At 53.2% G+C, this 17,254-nt stretch overlaps 1 protein-coding gene across 1 annotated transcript; it reads right to left on the bottom strand.

The window, feature by feature from the left end:
* Window positions 1–8,594: 8,594 nt before the first annotated feature.
* Ccl17 (C-C motif chemokine ligand 17) lies at window positions 8,595–9,774 on the bottom strand. The gene is made up of 3 exons (XM_076837562.2): window positions 9,705–9,774; window positions 9,082–9,199; window positions 8,595–8,715 (listed from the first exon to the last, which is right to left on the bottom strand). The coding sequence occupies exons 1-3, from the start codon at window positions 9,772–9,774 to the stop codon at window positions 8,595–8,597; spliced, it is 309 nt and encodes a 102-aa protein (XP_076693677.2).
* Window positions 9,775–17,254: the final 7,480 nt, after the last annotated feature.

The raw sequence follows: 17,254 nt of genomic DNA, 5'->3' as shown, positions 1-17,254 counted from the left end.
ATTTATTTACACAGCATCAAGAAACTAACATTGATGTGTTGATCAAGCTACAGAGCCATCATTAGTCGCTTTTGCTGCAGTTGCCAAGACAACGGACAGACATCTCAACCTCCCGGTTGAGGACAAGATCCTAAGCCAAAGAGCTACTTAGGATGGGTTGAGCAAATCTGTCAGGGAGACCCGTGTCCACAGGGCCCAGCAGGGAGCCAGCTCAGCCGGGACCAAGAGTGACCAGAGAGGCCTTGCCTTTGAACAGTGCACATCTGGGCCTCGAAGCCTGGCTGCAGCTCTACCCTGTGAGGGGACAGAGAAGGGGACTCTGACTTTGGAAGACCACAATTTTGAGGGCAGGTTTTGACCTTTTTCAAGCCCACAATATTAAAGGCAAAAAGTGGTCTCAGATGATCACCAAATTAATCCGTTTGCATTTGAGGAAACAGACCAGAAGGGTAACCTGCTGCCACCAATCACCTGGTGATGACCCTTTAAAGTCTCTGGCTCAGAATCTGCTGGTGTGCATTTAGAATTCTGTCTGTCCCCCTTCTGAAATATTCAAAAGCAGCAGGTGGGATGGGCATCGAGGGTGAGCGAGCTGTGTCTTCCTTAGGGTGAGGGGCAGCCAGGGGTCCAAAGGGCTTCGAAGTGTGGAGGAAGAAAAGGGGAATCGCAGACCTGCTCCAGTGAGGCGCCCTTGGGTTGCAGGATTACGCCTGGTTGTAGGTGGCGTCCAGCAGGGCAGAGGGGAGAATCCCCACTGCTGGAAGCACCTTGGCTGTTGGGCTGGAGGAGAGGGGGAGCTCCTGGGGGACAGTGGGACAGCCTTACAGCTGCCCACCTCTGTTGGGAACGGGGAGGGGTGAGGTTGTGGCCAGGTGGGAACACACTGCTGGTTGGGATCACTTGGGCATTTGTCGCTGGCTGCATATTGGAACCACCTGAGTAGTTTTCAAAACCACCTGTGCCTGGGTTTCCCTTCCAAAGATCAATCACATTAGATTCTAGGAGCAGGGCCGACAGGCAGCAGTGTTTTTGCAAAGCTTTCCCAGGGATTCTAAAGTGCCTCCAGGGGGCTGGGGTTGTGGTTCAGCGGTAGAGCGCTCGCCTAGCACATTCGAGGCCCTGGGTTCGATTCTCAGCACCATATATAAATAAAATAAAGGTATTGTGTCCGACTACAACTAAAAAATAAAGTGTATCCAGGGCTGAGAACCGCCACCCTAGAAAAATTCTTTCACACATGCACCAGAAGATAAGCTAAAACTATCCACAGCAGCAATATTCATAAGAAGAACCTGGACAATCCAAGTGGATATATTTTTTATATTTATTTTTTAATTGTACACAATACCTTTATTTTATCTTTTCATTTTTATGTGGTGCTGAGGATCGAACCCAGGGCCTCGCACGTGCTAGGCAAGCACTCTACCGTTGAGCCACAACCCCAGTCCCCCAAGCAGATATTAACAAGAAAATGGCTTGGTTTTGTGGCCACATGGGACACTCTAGCGGTGGTGGGCTCCAGCTGTGCACACCTGTGTGCAAGCCCCAGAACATGGAGCAGCAAGAGCAGGGCACAGAAATATGTGTGGACTGCGTTATCATGTATATGAAATTGAGAAGGTCAAAACATTGAAGGCACGGCAGTGGTCATCAGGGACACAGGCGTACTCATAAGTCGTGCACAACACACACAAGTACAAAATGGAAGCTCAAGGAGACAGGCAAACACAAGGTTCAGTTGGTTCTGGAGGGAGATGGGCCTTCGAGTAGCAGGAAGGTCTTCGTTTTGTTTGGGGCTGGGGAGGGAGCCCAGGGCTTCACACGTGCTAAGCACTTGCCCTGCCCCTGAGCTGCACCCCAGCCCTTGACGCTTCTGTTCAACTGGGTGGTAGACCATGTTAGTTATTGGCTTGTATGTCTTACACACAGATTATGGGTTCTGTTTGCTTATTTGTTTTTTGTGGTACTGGGGATTAAACCCAACAGTGCTCTGCCACTGAGCTACATCCCCAGCCTTTTTTAATTTTTATATTGAGACAGGGTCTCACTGAGTCACTGAGGCTGAATTTGAACATGTGATCCTCCCTCCTAGGCCTCCCAACTAGCTAGAATTGCAGGCATGTGCCACCGCGCTGGCCTTACACATACATTATGTGTTATGCTCGAATTCGGGACCCCCAAAAGACCACCAGAGACCAAGATCGATGTAAACAGCAAAGAGGTGTTTATTTCGAGCTAGCTCGGTCCTCCCTCTGCATGCACACGGCAACTGGTGACGCTGAGAGGCCCCAAGCCCAGGGTTTGCAGCAGTTTTATACATTCTTTGGAGAAGGCAGGGACCCCCACATACATCATATCATCTCTTAGCAAATCATCACACACCATGGGAAAATCAAATAACAACTCTAAAACGTGATTAGCACATTCACTGGTGGGAACAAGTTGGGTAGGGGTGATTGGTTACTACAAGAGGGGGATTCATTTGAACTGATTGGTTTAAGCCTAGAGGGGTGTTTGTGCTGAACTACATGGTTTCCCAACACCATAAACTACTGGGAGGTTCATCTGGCATCCCAGGTATTTCCCTGTCTCATGCTGATTGGTGACTGCTAGGGGGTTGCTATGGGTCCCCACCTAGCCTGACTGAGTCAGGGACACCAAATAACAGATCTCTCCTGTTATTTGTAGATAAACCACTTAGCAGGGTGGAAATGTGTCTAGGAGTGCTCTGTGGGTCTTTCCAAGGTCAAGGGTCATGTCCCTTCCTTGGACAGTCTTTGCTCTGAGGTAGAGGCTGGTTTTTCATTGTATGTTATATTTATAGAAAACTTAATTTTAAAAAAATAGGAAAATATACAACTCAGTTTTAAGGAAAATGTCCATGAGCTAAAACAAAGACCCGTGCCTCCCAACATGAACCTACAGGGACTATTTGGTGCAGTTATAATCCCATTGAGTATTTAAAAAGTGGAGCCAGCACAGAATCCATGTAAAGATACCACATGATCATGGTAATAATGACAACAGTCCCCAAGGGAGGGGCTGGGGTGTCACTCAGCCTTAGATAGTAGAGCACTTGCTGAGCATGTGCCAGGCCCAGGTTCCATCCCCAGCACCGCCAAACCAAAATAAATAAATAAAAGGAAAACCAAGAGAGAACGTCACCACACAAAAGCAGATGAATACTATGACCAAAAAAAAAAAAAAAACTTTAAAAGAAATATATATACATTTTTTGGTACCAGAGATTGAACCCAGGGGTGCTTAACCACTGAGCCCTTTTTTTTTTTTTTAATTCTTTTTTAGTTGTAGATGGACACAATACCTTTATTTGGTGCTTAGGATTGAACCCAGTTCCTTACACGTGCTAGGCAAGCACTCTACCACTGAGCCACAACCCCAACCCATCCCCAACCCATTTTATATTTTATTTAGAGACAAGATCTCACAGAGTTGCTCAGGCATCCCTAAATTGCTGAGGCTGGCTCTGAACTTGAGATCCTCCTGCTTCAGCCTCCTGGGCTTCTGGGATTTCAGGTGTGCACCACCACACCCAGCAAGACCAAGTTTTGTAGACATTATACAAAGACATAAAACTTGGTGGAGAGACACAAGAGCTCAAGGAAATGGCAAGACAGAAGGATGTGTGATGAGGATGAACCAGCAGATCTGAGTCAAGAAGTGAAAAAACATGAGTCCCAAACATGAGGCCTATGTTGGAAACATCACCAGGGAAGAACGGGCAGTGCTGAGAAGAGACAGGAAGACAGGAAGAGAAAATACACCTAAATTACACGTAGGAGCGCACCCCATGATACCCCATCAGCACACAGGATTTTTATGTGTCAATTAAAAAATAAATATAAAAAAGATTTGGAAATCACGAAAAATAAGAACTGAAGAAATAGAAAAAAAAAAAAAAAAGAAAGAACATTAGCCAAAATGAAATGTAAATAAAGAGGGAAAATGATCAGTTGAGAAAATGACTAGACACTGAAGACAAAAAATAATAATAATAATGTATCAGAGTAATTATTTAAAGACCATTTGAGAAAATTTTTCAGAAATAGGAGTTGCTGTATAGCTTGCAGGAAAAAGTGGCACAGTGTGTTTGTCCCCTGCTGAACATAATAGTTTTATTCCTGGGCTGGGGATGTGGCTCAAGCGGTAGCACGCTCGCCTGGCATGCGTGTGGCCCAGGTTCGATCCTCAGCACCACATTCAAACAAAGATGTTGTGTCTGCCAAAAAATAAATATAAAAATATTAAAAAATTCTCTCTCTCTTAAAAAAAAAAGTTTTATTCCATGTCATTTATAGTGGCTGAGACCTGTGCAACCGAGGTCTGTGTGTGTCCCTAGAGTCTTCATTAATTCTCAAATCCCCTCCTCACTCAGAGGGTGGGATACTATCAATAAATGAGTGGAACAAAAGTTTTTTATGAGTCTATAATTTTCTGGTTTGTACCTGTTGTCTAACCTCTTTGTCCCCAAAGACTTTGTTTGCATCCTTGGCTGTTTGGTCACAGTGGCCGAGGAAGACGGGCTGCAGTGGGATGGGGCACAGCTCTCCTGGAGTCCTGCTGCCTCCAGGGACAGAAGCCCCTCTCAGCCCTTAGTGACCTCAGGTACAGCCTTCCGTGCTCACAGTGCCCAATGCCTGTGGCCACCCACTACCCGGCACCAGCCTTGACCTCTGCAGGACTGTGATGGCCTGAAACCTCACTGGGCTTCTGCTGGGCTCCTGAGACCCAGAAGCCCCTCTTCTCTTCTTCCTTCCCCTCCTGCCTACCCCCTCCTCTTTTTTCCCTCTAGGATTCCTTAAACTTATTTTTTCTTTTAAATGATGAAAAGTTTCAATGCCAGAGAAATGCAGATACAAACGCCACTGGATTTGCTGTTTGGATCCAGATCTCTCTTAAGACACTAGTGTGTAGCTGGGGCTCCTCCATCCGCGGCCTTCCGTTGTCTGCTCCCCCAGAAGAGCTCTGAATGCAGAAGCCAACGGGTGTCACATCCAAGCCTCTTTTACACCTCTACCTGTAAGAGCTTCTATCGAATGTGTCCTTTTTTAAAGTTGAAATTCACATAAAACTAACCATTTAAAAAGAACAATTCAGTGGCATTCAGCACGTTCACAATGTTGTGCAGACAATACTTCTATTTCCCCACGTTTTCATCTCTCCAAGAGTAAACCCCGTGCCCACTCACAGCCACCTCGCGGCTTCTCAGGGCCCATGCCCCTTTGTTTGGCTGAGTGTTCCATCCTGCTACCACTGCTGTGGCTTTGGAGGAGGGTGTGGCGGGGGGACTGCAGGGTTCCCAAGGCCATGGTCCCCTAAGTGTAACGTGAGAGGCAGAAGAGCAGCCTACTGGGCACTGATTCCCTTTGATGGCACAACCTTAAACAGGCCAGGAAGGTCCAAGTTCATTGTCCCAGGCAGGGAGGCCAATGTGGGAAGGTGCCTGGGCCAGTCAGAGCAGGGTAAGGACTGGAAACAGGGCCCTGACCCCTTGGGTTAAAATGAGTCTGTGGGACGTTGATCTATGAGGGAATTGGGTGTCAATACAAGGCCAACATGGGAAGAATTGATTACGTACATTTTCCAAGAGAAGAGGGCATGCTTCACCACGCAGGGCCACACGGGGACACACTGAGTCTGGCCAGGAGGCCACAGGAGCCAGAGGAAGGTCTGGGCCGCTGCCTGTGTGGGGTCTCCAGGGGGAAGGCAAGGCAGGGCTGGAAGGAGCTTAGGACTGGGGGCGTGAGTGGATCCAGAGGGCCCTGGGCCATGGGCTATCCCTAGCCTGGGGGACTTAGAGATAAGAAACTTTGATAAAGGACATATTGGGGGTCTGGAGTCAAGATTGGTTGGTTTATGATTTTTTTTTCTTTGAGGCATACCCTTGCTATGTTGGCCAGACTGGCCTTGAACCTCGGGGCTCAAGTGATCATCCTGCTTCAGCCCCCGCAGTAGCTGGAACTGCGCCCGGCTATAATTTTGGACACCCATGAAAGCTGGCAGTATGAACCACCTTAGCCATTCATGTGACCTCAGATGAACTAATGCCAAGTAGGCAAATGATTCTAAGAAAACACACCCCTGCCCAGGGCTCTGGGCTCTGCTCTAGGCTCTTCTGAAGTCAGTGGCCCAATAAGACCAGGAAACCTTATCCCCCTCTTCCTCTGCATCCAGCTAACCCCAGGCGGTGCATTTGGTGGTTTCCTTTCTTCTGCTCCCTCGGGAGAAAAGCTGGCCAACTACTGACCTCTGGCACCCAGGCCTGGTGCTGCTGCAATCAGAAGTCCCCCTGGGGACAGCCCTGAGGCAGGAGCCTGGACCTCACACAGACATTAACCTCCCAACTTTATTGTGGGGCTGGAGCGCCCTCTGTGGGGAGCCTAGGGAACAACGCATTTTAATTTCCACCGCTTACTCAGTGGGACCTTTCAAACCAAGTAGTTAGGGCTCTGGGAGAAATTTCTCTTTCCCCACTAGTGCCCTTGGAGGAATTCACCCAGGTGCTGTTGATGAAAATGTATAAATCAAACGTCCACTGTGCACAGAGTACCCCTCCCACTTACAAACGAGTCACGTACTGACCCAAATACCTGCTGCCCTGAGCTTATTGGGTGAACCCAATTCCCAAGCTGCTAAGGTGATGGGCAGCATGTGGCCAAGATCAGACAGATCAAACAAGGGGGCTGGAAGAGTGGGAGGGGCAGAGGCAACCAAGGAGACCAGGGAGGGCTTCCTGGAGAAGGTGGCATCTGCACTGAGCTCTGAAGGGGAGCTGGATTTCAGAAGGAGAGGGACGGTGCCTTCCTCACTGTTCCTGAGTCCCTGCCAGTCCCTCCCTTCTGCTCACCAACCACGGGAGTCACCAAGTCCCAGTTCCTCAAAATGCCTCAGAGGAACAAGGTAGCATCTTACCCCACCCACCTTATGCCCTAGACTGCTACTGAGCACTTGGGATTGGAACCCTGCACTTTGCTGCCTGTCCTGGCTCCACCACCTCTTCCCTGCCCAGTGGCCTTGAAGCAACGCCTTGCTCGCTCACTTTCAAGGGTCCCCCCCTCCACAGCCTCCAGCAGCTCTCTGAGTTCACCTTGGGGGTTTGAGAACCTTGGTTCTTTTGAGAAAAGTTTGCAATGCTGAGATCCTGGCTCTGGCTTGCAGGGGTCCAGGCCTCAGTCTTGCCCTCCATGCTGACTTAGGGGATCCTCCTTGCCTCCCCTCTTTTTTAGATTATTCCCCCATTCCGTGGCCACAAGGGGGCAGCAGGGAGCAACACACACACACACACACACACACACACACACACACACACACACGGAAAAAAACAAAACAATAGCAGCTGGGCCAAACATCTCCTGTCCTAGGGAGAGGAATACTCAATGCTTCTGTCCCCGCACGAGGTCCCTGACAGAGAAGCTGGCTGGGTGAGTGGTAGAACTGGAATGCAGAGACCCTAGCTCTTTACCTTTCTACCCACGGTGTCCCAGCCTTGAGCTGGGCCTGGGCAGAGGGGCCTGGGGGTGGGGTGACCAGAGGCTCCTGCGCCCATCTCATCCTTAAGAATACACGTGGGTTCCCAGAGTGGCTCCTGCTCCTGCTGTCATGCAGGAATTGAGACTGACAGGCACACAGGGGCATCACTGGGAGAGCAACCCTGCACCAGGGGGCGGCGCCACAGCAGCCCCTGGGAGCTGAAGGGGATCCAGCGGGCGTGAGGTTGGGGCAGTGGCTCTACTCGGGCTGGGCTGCGCTGAGTGGGGGGGAGGTCCGCTGGAGTCGGGAGGAACTGTGGGTCCCTGGGCCAGCCTGCCTGGGGACTGGAGAGCAGGGTAGTGAAGTGGAGGAGGAGGGGCTGGGGCTGCAGTTTGAGCGGGGAGGGCAGGCAGGGCGCTGGCCGTGGGGATCTCCCAGGGCCCGCGGTGCAGTGGGCGCCGGGGGCTGAGCCGTGGGGGCGACGAGGCCAGAGCTGCCGGAACTGGCCTCCCCGTCCCCTGGCGCCAGGGAGATCCCGGCACTTGCAGAAGAACCCCAGGTGGAAGGAGAAGCCCCAGCTCAGCGCCGCGTGTGGCCAGACAGCGGCCCGCTAGAGGGGGCGACTGGGAGACTCGGGGGCACAGAAGATGGGAAAGAATCCCCCCGAGCCTGCCCAGGACCCCCACCTGCCGGCACAGACAGCAGACAAGAGGGACAGCCTGGGGCTGGGGCCGTCCTCCCGGCCACCCGCGCCCCGCCCTCCCAGGTCCTCCCCTCGCCTCTGCTCGGTCCGCAGCGGCCACGCCCCCGTCGCCTCCGTTTCCCTTTGTGACCTGGACAGGCCGGGGCCCGAGGTCCTCTGAGGACCCTCGCCCGGTGAAGGCAGGAGTGGAAGTGTGGGCTGTGCGGTGGGGACCGAGGACACTGACCCAGGCTGGGGAGGAGACTTTATTCAGGGCTTTCAGGCCCGCGGCTTCAGTCCAGCAAAGGGGCCAGGGTCCGCTGGCTCCTCCCCTTTGTCCTTGTGAGGCCTCCACGGCCCGGGGCTCCGGGTTGGGGTGGGGAACTCCCACACTGGAAGTCTCCAAATGGTCCGGAGGAAATCAGGGCTTCTGGGTGATGGGGCCAGGTGACTTCACAAGTCTCTGCAAGAGTCTAACTGCCTTCTTCACGTGCCTGTCCTTGGGGTCCGAACAGATGGACTTGCCCTGGGTGGTGACAAGCCTGCAGGGAGGGGGAGCCTCAGGCTCAGTGGTGTCCACACTCTCAGGACCCCACCTCGGTCACAGCCCTCCCGGGGAGCCAGGGCTGCAGGACCTGGCGCCCACCCCTCAGACCACCTGGGCCCAGACCCCCTAGAGCCTGGGAAGCAGAGGAAGGGCCTGGGGCTCAGCTGTCCCCACCAGCTCAGGATCAGGACAGGGAAGGCCGGCATGGGCACTGACTGGCCCCTCAGGCAGGCTGTGCCCCTGCCCCTGGGGCAGGCTGCTGGTCCAGGGGAGGAAGGTCCGCCCTCTCCTCCCTGCTCCCTGGCCATCCCCGGAGCGCCATGCACAGTCCAAGGGGCAGCAGTGGGCAGAGGGGACTTACACAATGGCATCCTTGGGACACTCGGCTGAGGTTCTGTACCAGGTCACCAGCTTTCTGATGGGAATGGCCCCCTTGAAGAACTCCATGCAGCACTCCCGGCCCACATTGGTGGCTCGAGCTAGGGAGACAGCAGGAGCCAGGGTGACCCCAGGGTCTGGCAGGGGGTCTGCACATGGTGACTGTACACGTGTCCCCGTGCCTCTGTCTGGATTGGGTCCATGTTCGTGTGTCCGGGGGCACCTTGTCCCTAATGTGTGTGCACCTGTGAGTTCTCGTGTGCCATGGGGGATCTGGTATGTGTGTGTGTCTCTTTATCTGTGTGTATCTCTGTGTGCACCTGTGTGTGTCTCTACCTAGCGACCTTTATTTCAGCTTTCCCAACTGAATATTTTATAGTTTGCAAGATATCATTATTATAAAAATATTTTATATCCTCTCGTGTTCTTGGAAACAATTCTGCTGTCTCTGTGCTGTTTCCCTCATTGTACATGAAACCCACTAATAAAGCAGACAGCTTAGAGGACGATCCTCTCTGCACTGTAACGCACAGCCTGGCCCAGTCCTCCTGGCCACTGCAGCTGAGATGCCTGCCCCTTCCCAGGCCACCTGTGCCCTGCTCTCACCTGCACGAATGCTCTGCAGAGAAGCCCCAAGGAGGAGGGCGGCCAGCAGCAGGGTCTTCAGGGGCGACATGGTGCCAGGAGCCCAGGAGAAGGTCTGGTGCCTGTTCAGGGGAGATTGGGTGAGAGCCAAGCATGCAAGTGACCTATTTAACCTCTTTGGGGGTCTTGCCCCGCCTCCTGCCGCCTGCCTCCACACCCTTCCTAGACCAGGGTAATTCAAAGAATTGGAGATGATTCAGTAGAAGTCCAGTCTTGGAATGTTTGTGGCTTTCCAGAGAATGGACATTCAAATGGGACAGAGGTGGGGTACATGTGTCCGGGGGCCACAGCAGTGACACACTTCTCCTTTCAAAGAGGACATTTCTTGGTTCCTCTATCAGCAGAGCCAAGAGGCTGGGCTTGCTCCTGCCCCGTCTGCACGGGTGGTGGTAGATGGGCTTTCTAGAGGAACAGCCACAGGATCCATCGACATAGAAATACATCTGTATGTATATATGCACACTCAGAAGAGAATAAAAAGAGCTTACATGGGCAGCAGCTGGACAGTCCACAATGGCCGCCCACAGGCTAGAGAGCTGGAGGGAGCAGCAGCTGCTCAGTCGAAGGACCTGGAGCCTCAGAACCAGGGGGACCAAGGATGCAGCCCGAGTCCAGGACCGAAGGCCTGGAAACTCTCTGGGGGGTCGCTGGTCAGAGTCTGCTTCGGAAGGTGAGCGAGCTGGAGACTGCAGTCCTCAGGTGACCACAGCAGCCACCAAGCACCTGCTCAAGAAGAACAGAGCTTCCATCTGCTCCTGCTTCCTAGTTCTTCTAACATTTGTTCCTTCAAGGTCCCAACCTGTTGGTCGGTGCTGCCCACACTTAGGGAGGGTCTGTCCCTCAGTTTGATGTCCCACATGCCAATCATTCCTAGAAACACACTCACCAACACGTCTAGAAGCTTCCTAAACTTAGGCCTCTCTCTCTCTTTCTCTCTCTCTCTCTCTCTCTCTCTCTCTTTCTCTCTTTCTCTCTGTCTCTCTTTGGTACCAGGGATTGAACCCAGGGACATTTGACCACTGAATTACATCCCCAGCCCTTTTTTATATTTTATTTAGAGATGGGGTTTCTCTAGTTTGCTTAAGGCCTCACTAAGTTGCTGAGGTTGACTTCAAACTCATGATTCTCCTGCCTCAGCCTCCCCAAACCACTGGTCTTAGTTATCTCTTCATCCAATCAAGTTGACAAAGATTAACCATCACAAGTCCAACCCTTGTCAACTTGACACCCACACATCTTTACATCACATCTAATCTCCAAATAAACACAACAGCAAGGCCATAATTCCACCCAAAATGACATAACTTTTCTTCATACAACTAAAAATACATTAGTTCCTTCCCCAGAACAGGAGGGGAAAATTTTTTTTTCTTGACTAATGCATGCTTTTCTGACACCCCACAACTTAAATACTCTAATGTAGATGTACTATCATTTTGAGTACTGAAGTTAAGTCAACCAATATTACATTACATGATGAAGGAATAAAAGGGGACGGTCACACGTCTACTGAATGCGTGTGTACACGTGCACAAACATTATTAACAGAGTGGGAAAGAAATACGCATGACCTTTACGGCCCTTGCTTCTGTGACGGGTGGCGTGGCCGTAGTTGGTATTTATCACTATCTTCTACCACCCACTCTGTATTTCCTGGGCCTTCAGCAAGCACCTCAGCAGGTCTGGCTTCTTTACCTGGAGGTGTGACCCATGCCTTCGTTCCTGGAGGTTCCCTGGTCAGTCATCCTGCCTGCAGAGGGTGGCTGTGGTTTCCCACCGACCTTGGTAAAGGACATGATAATAGCAGGGGACGCCAGGGATCTCCTGTACTCCAGGAGCACCCCTCCTGGCCTCTGCTGTGGTAGTAGTCCATCTCCCCTTGGTCATCTGGATCAGTCCCCTGCACCCCCGCTAGCACCACAACTCTTTTCTTAGCCTGTTGACTCTGAGGCACGAGGAGCCCAAAGTGGCCAGGGGGAGTCTGACTCTCGGTTTAATGAAGTCCTGTGGTGCCTCCTGGGAGAAGCATTCCTCCTTCTGGAACTGAGGCTTCAGGCCAGCAGAGCACACTGTTGCGGGGACAGTAAGCAGATGCTAGTGGGTCCCTAGGGATAGAGGGAAGTGGTCCCATTCCCATCGCCACCCCTTGATTTCTGGACCCGTGATCCTAGCCACGGGAGAGACGGGACTCTGTAGCAGACGCTGATGCAGAGTATACACAGCCTTCGGGAGAACCTCTCTGCAGCCCTGCAGGACACTCCACCTGGCTGGCGCTGTAACTTCATCTTCAAAGGCCAGTCCAGGGGGCTGGAGTTGTGGCTCAGTGATAGAGCAATTGCCTAGCTATGCGTGAGGCACTGGGTTCGATTCTCAGCACTGCGTACAAATAAATAAACATCAACAATTAAAAAAAAAAAAAAAAAAAAAAAGATTAAAAAAGAAGGCCATTCTACCAAATCAGCTGCTTCAGGATGATGGGGACATGGGAAGACCAGTGTATCCCCTGAGCAGGAGCCATTGCCTCACTTCTTGGGCTGAGAAGTGAGTTCCTTGGTCAGGAGCAACGCTGGGCGGGATACCAGGACAGTGGATGAGGCGTTCTGGAAGTCCCTGGATGGTGGCTTGGGCGGAAGCACTACGTATAGGGAAGGCAAATTTATACCCAGAACGAGCGTCCGTCCCAGTAAGGACAGACCACTGCCCCTTCTATGATAGAAGTGGTCCAACACAGTCAACCTGCCACCGGGTTGCTGGCTGACCTCCCCAGAGAATGATGCCACATCAGGGACTGAGGGTCAGCCTCGGCTGCAGGCAAGTGGGCACTCAGCAGGGGCTGTAGCCAGGTCAGCCTGGGTGAGCGGAAGCCCATGCTGCTGAGCCCAGGCATAACCACCATCCCTGCCACCGTGACCCCTTTGTTCATGAGCCCATTGGGCCATGTCAGGGGTGGCCGGGGAAGAGGTTGACTGCTGTCCACAGACCCGCCATCCTAACCACTTGATTATTAAAGTCCTTCTCTGCTGAGGTCACCTTATGGTGAGTATTCACATGGGACACAAATATCTTCACATCCTTTGTCCGTTCATAAAGTTCTCAGCACATACCTCTTCCCCAAATGTCATCCACTTTCCAATCATGACCTTTCCAGGTCCCTGGCCAGTATCCAAACTGCAGCCCTGAATCAGCACACAGTTGACATCTGATCCTTTTTCCTTCCAAGCAAAATGTACAACCAGGTTCACTGTGCAAAACTGCCCATTGTGAAGATTTCCCTCCACGACTGTTCTACAGGGTCGTCCCAGAAAGGGGCAGTAGTGCTGCAGCTGTCCACTTCCAGGGGGTGCCTGTCTGTGAACCAGACCTAGCCTTCTCTTCTTTGTCAACTGATCATAAGGGACACCCCAGGAGGCCACAGGCGCATGCTGGGGGACACAGGCATTGTAGCAGGAGTAGGAGCCATGGGCACTGGGCCACTTGGTGCAGCCTGTTCATGCCTTTGGGACCCACCGGGGCCTGATCCTGTATGTACCTGTCACATACATGGTTTGGATGTGAGGTGTCGTCCTAAAGCTCGTGTGTGAAACAAGGCAAGAACATTCAGAGGTGAGATGATTGGGTTTTGAGCCTTAGCCCCGTCAGTGACTCAGTCCCCTGATGGGATAACTGAGTGGTGACTGGAGGAGGTGGGCGGTGGCTGGAGGAGGTGGCATTGGGGGTGGCTCTGGGGTATCTATTTTGGATCTGGAGAGTGGAGTCTCTCTTTCTGCTCTCTGATCATCACATGAGCTGCTCCCCCCACACACACACTCTTCAGCCTTGGTGTCCTGTCTCACCCTAAGCCCCGGGGGATGGAGCCGACTGTCTATGGACTGAGACCTCTGAAACTGTGAGCCCCTAAATGAACCTTTCCTCCTCTAAAATTGTTCTTGTCACAGGAGTAAGAAAGCTAAGACCGTACCCCTTCCACTGGGTGATGGACTGCTGCCCTGCGTGTCCAACTCCATGGCTTGGTGGGTCCAATAACACCTGGTTCATGATGGGCAGCTCAGGTCACATAGTAACCTGGTGGCCCAAGGTCAAGTGCTCGTTTCCTCTAAGGCCCAGTCTCAGGTCAAGGGCTGTTTCTCAAAGGGAGAGTAGTTGTCTGCAGATGATGGCAGGACCTTGCTCCCAAATCCCAGTGGTCTCCTCTGTGATTCACCTACGGGGGCTTGCAAAAGGCTCCAGACAGCGTCCCTGTCTGCCACGACACCTCCAGCACAACTGGGTCTGCAGCTTATACGGCCCAAGGGGCAGAGCAGTCTCCATGGCAGCCTGGGCCTGTCACAGAACCCCCTCCTGCTCTGGCCACACTGGAAACAAGCAGCTTTTGGAATCGCCCAGTAGAGGGGCCAAAGTGACCCACCCAAGCGAGGACCATGCTGCCTCCAAAGTCCAAATAGGCCCACCAGGGACCCTGCTTCCTCGTGACTGCAGGAGGGGCCAGATGCTGCAACTCTGCCTTAGGAGGGAGGTCGCACACTGCAGGCCTCCTAGAAATCTTACTGAGGTTGAAGACCCTTGAATTCTAGTGGGATTTGTTTCCCATCCTCCAATACACAAATGCTTCACTGGCAAGTCCAGAGTGGTGGCTACCTTTTGCTAAGTAGGTCTAACCCATATACGTCATCCACATAAAGGACCCACATGATACCTCATGGAAGAGAATGGTGATCAAGATCTCTGTGAACTACCAGGCGTGGTTGTGCACACCTGTAATCCCAGCAGCTCAGGAGGCTGAGACAGGAGGATCCCGAGTTCAGAGCCAGCTTCAGCAAAAGTGAGGCATTAAGCAACTCAGTGAGTCCCTGTCTCTAAATAAAATAGAAAATAGGGTTGGGGATGGGGCTCAGTGTTGGAGTGCCCCTGAGTTCAATCCCTGGTACCCCCCCACACACACACACACAAAAAAAGAGATCTCTATGAACTAAGCTGTGACCAGGGCTGGAGAGCTGACATACCCCTGAGGAAGGACCGTGCAGGTATATTCTGGCCTTGACACCTGAAAGCAAATTGCTTCTGACCTTCCTTAGGCACAGGGGTGGAGAAAAAAAGCACTCGCCAGATCCGCAGCTGCATACCAGGTACGAGGAGATGGATTCATCTGCTCAAGCAAAGAAACCACATCTTGTACAGCAGCAGCGATTGGAGACACGCCATTCCTCCCGGCTGTCTCCTGCACAGACCAAATAGGAGAGCTGAATGGGGATGTGGTGGGATCACACCCCTGCCCTGGATGGAGGCACTAATCTGCAACCCCGCCAGGGATGTGGTATTGCTTTCTGCTTTTGATTCACTATTTTCCCAGGTATTGGCAACTCCAGAAGCTTCCATTTGTCTTTTCCACCATAATAGCCCTCACTCGGTTTAGGGAACCTAGGTGAGGGTTTGCCAAGTGCTAAGGGTATCTATCCCGAATGGGGGAAGTAACCACAGGATGAATTTGGGACCCACTGGTTCTACTGTGAGTCAGACCTTGACCAATCTCCATTGATCACCCAAACCCCAAGACCCCTACCTTTACTGGAGGACCACCATCATATTCTGGGTCTCCCAGAATTAACAGCCATTCAGAGCCTGAGCCTAATAGTCCCTAATCAGGTCTGATCACTGCCTTTTCCCCAATGCACAGAGACGTTCCTAGAAATGCCCTCCCTGACGTACCCAGAAGCCTCTTCACCTTAGCATCTCTTAATCCAGGCAAGTTGGCAATTCCTTCATGCCCAGTGCAGAGGCCAAGTGGGCGGGGCTCCTCCCCTGGCCGTGGAAGAGCTTCAGGGCCAGGAGAGGTCTCAGGCTGCACGCACAGGGCCCTGGTGCCACCCTGCCGGAAGCCACGCTCCATCTGACTCTGAGAGAGGCCTGAGACCCAAAGGCCCGGAGCGGCTTTGTCCTCCCCCAGGCTGTCCTCCCGCTGAGCACAGAAGGCCTGGGTCCGGCTGGGCTTTGGTTACCATTCAGGCCACACGTGTGCTTTGGGGATCGGGGATGCCCTCGGATGGGGTGGAATGCAGGGTGCTGAGACGATACTCTCCCAAAACAAAGCTGCCCCCCTGAGTCTGCCCCGGACCCTGGTCAGGATCCAGCCAGTGCAGGCCCTGGCATTTCCAGGACCCCCAGGCAGAGCTCTTGGGGCACAGCCTCGGCCACAGCATTACTGCATGCCAGTCGGTCCCCTGTCCACCAGGGCAACCAAGGCCAGGCCTCCTCAGCACCCCACAGAGCACGCCAGGAGGCTGGGCCTGGGGCAGTTCCTGGGGAGGGGATGTACCTGCCCATGGCAGAACCTCCTGGGGCAGCGTCCCCTGCCACAGCCTTGCAGTGTGACCCCTGGCAGCTCACAGGCCCGCTTGGGTCTCCATTTAATCACCCACAGAGGCAGATAGACAATAGGTCCAGAAAGGACGGGAGCCTTCCCTTGGCCAGCCTGACACCAGCATTTCTCTGCTTCCCTTGGAGTCGCATCAGCTGCTGTGCCCCCTCCCCAGGCCACAGCCCGGGGGAAGTCCTGCCTACCCTACAGCCTGTCTTGGCTGGGTCCTCCGTCCTGTGCTGAGTGGGGACAGCAGTGAGGGGCTTCCATTTGCACAGGAACAGGGGGGAGGGCAAGGAAGGGGGTGTTCTTGGGGTGCACATGCCTGGTGCACTTCCCATGGGAGGGCGGGGGCAACATCCATGGCACAGGAGGAGCTCCCAATGGCTTCCCATCCTGTGGAGCAGGGAGAGGCAGGGAGGCTGGGGAAGGAGTGGAGGCCTGCGTCTCAGGAGGAGCACAAGGAAGCTGTCCCCGCTGGTCTACCCCTCAGGGGTGGCCGTGCCTCTGGGTCCTTGTTGCTCACCATGCCCTCTGCCCAGTGACTTTTGTCCTGCTGCAGAGGTCACCAAATGCTGTCCTATGCCAGTAACAGCAAGTGACTACGGTGGCATGACTAGCAGCAAAGCAGTCCGAGGCCTGCAGGGGAAACTCCCTGTGTGGCTTCTGTGTCCCCTTTGTCCTCCTGCACACTCAGGACTTTTCTGCAGAAGGACCCAAATTCCCCTGGCCTTCCAGGGAACAGTCATGGGAGCTGGAGCAGAAGGTTCTAGACTAGCTCTGGGCTGGTGCAGGCTGCCTGGCTGGGAGCTGAGCAGAGCAGCACACCCAGCACACACTAGCTGCACCCTGGGGCCGCATACAGGACAGAGGGACAGCAGGGACCCCGTATAGCCTCCGCCCTCGGGGGGTTCACCATGTGTGTGTGTGTGTGGGGGGGCACAAAGCCTGGCCCTTCCTGGACATGTAGGTGAGATAAGAGCCCCAGGGCACAGGGTGGAAAGTTGCTCTGGCCAGCAGATCTTGGAGGGCTGCCTGGAGGAGGTGCTGGTGGGCTGGCCTGGTAGGTGGGATTCCTACCCAGAGGGGAGGGCAGGTTTTTCACAGGAGGCCCCGCTTGGCAAAGGCAAGTAGGAGGGAAGGTGCCGAACACTGAAGG

The sequence above is a fragment of the Callospermophilus lateralis genome, chromosome 18 (assembly GCF_048772815.1).
Source record: "Callospermophilus lateralis isolate mCalLat2 chromosome 18, mCalLat2.hap1, whole genome shotgun sequence".
Classification (NCBI taxonomy): Eukaryota; Metazoa; Chordata; class Mammalia; order Rodentia; family Sciuridae; genus Callospermophilus; species Callospermophilus lateralis.
This window is presented reverse-complemented; position numbering and strand designations above follow the sequence as displayed.

What these genes read in the sequence shown, in the direction of transcription:
- Ccl17 (XM_076837562.2), bottom strand. Translation starts at nt 9,774, where the DNA reads ATGTCGCCCCTGAAGACCCTGCTGCTGGCCGCCCTCCTCCTTGGGGCT. An exon ending in TCTGCAGAGCATTCGTGCAG is followed by an intron (nt 9,200 to 9,704) that starts GTGAGAGCAGGG and finishes CTGTCTCCCTAG; the next exon opens with CTCGAGCCACCAATGTGGGC. An exon ending in TGTCCCAAGGATGCCATTGT is followed by an intron (nt 8,716 to 9,081) that starts GTAAGTCCCCTC and finishes CCCTCCCTGCAG; the next exon opens with GCTTGTCACCACCCAGGGCA.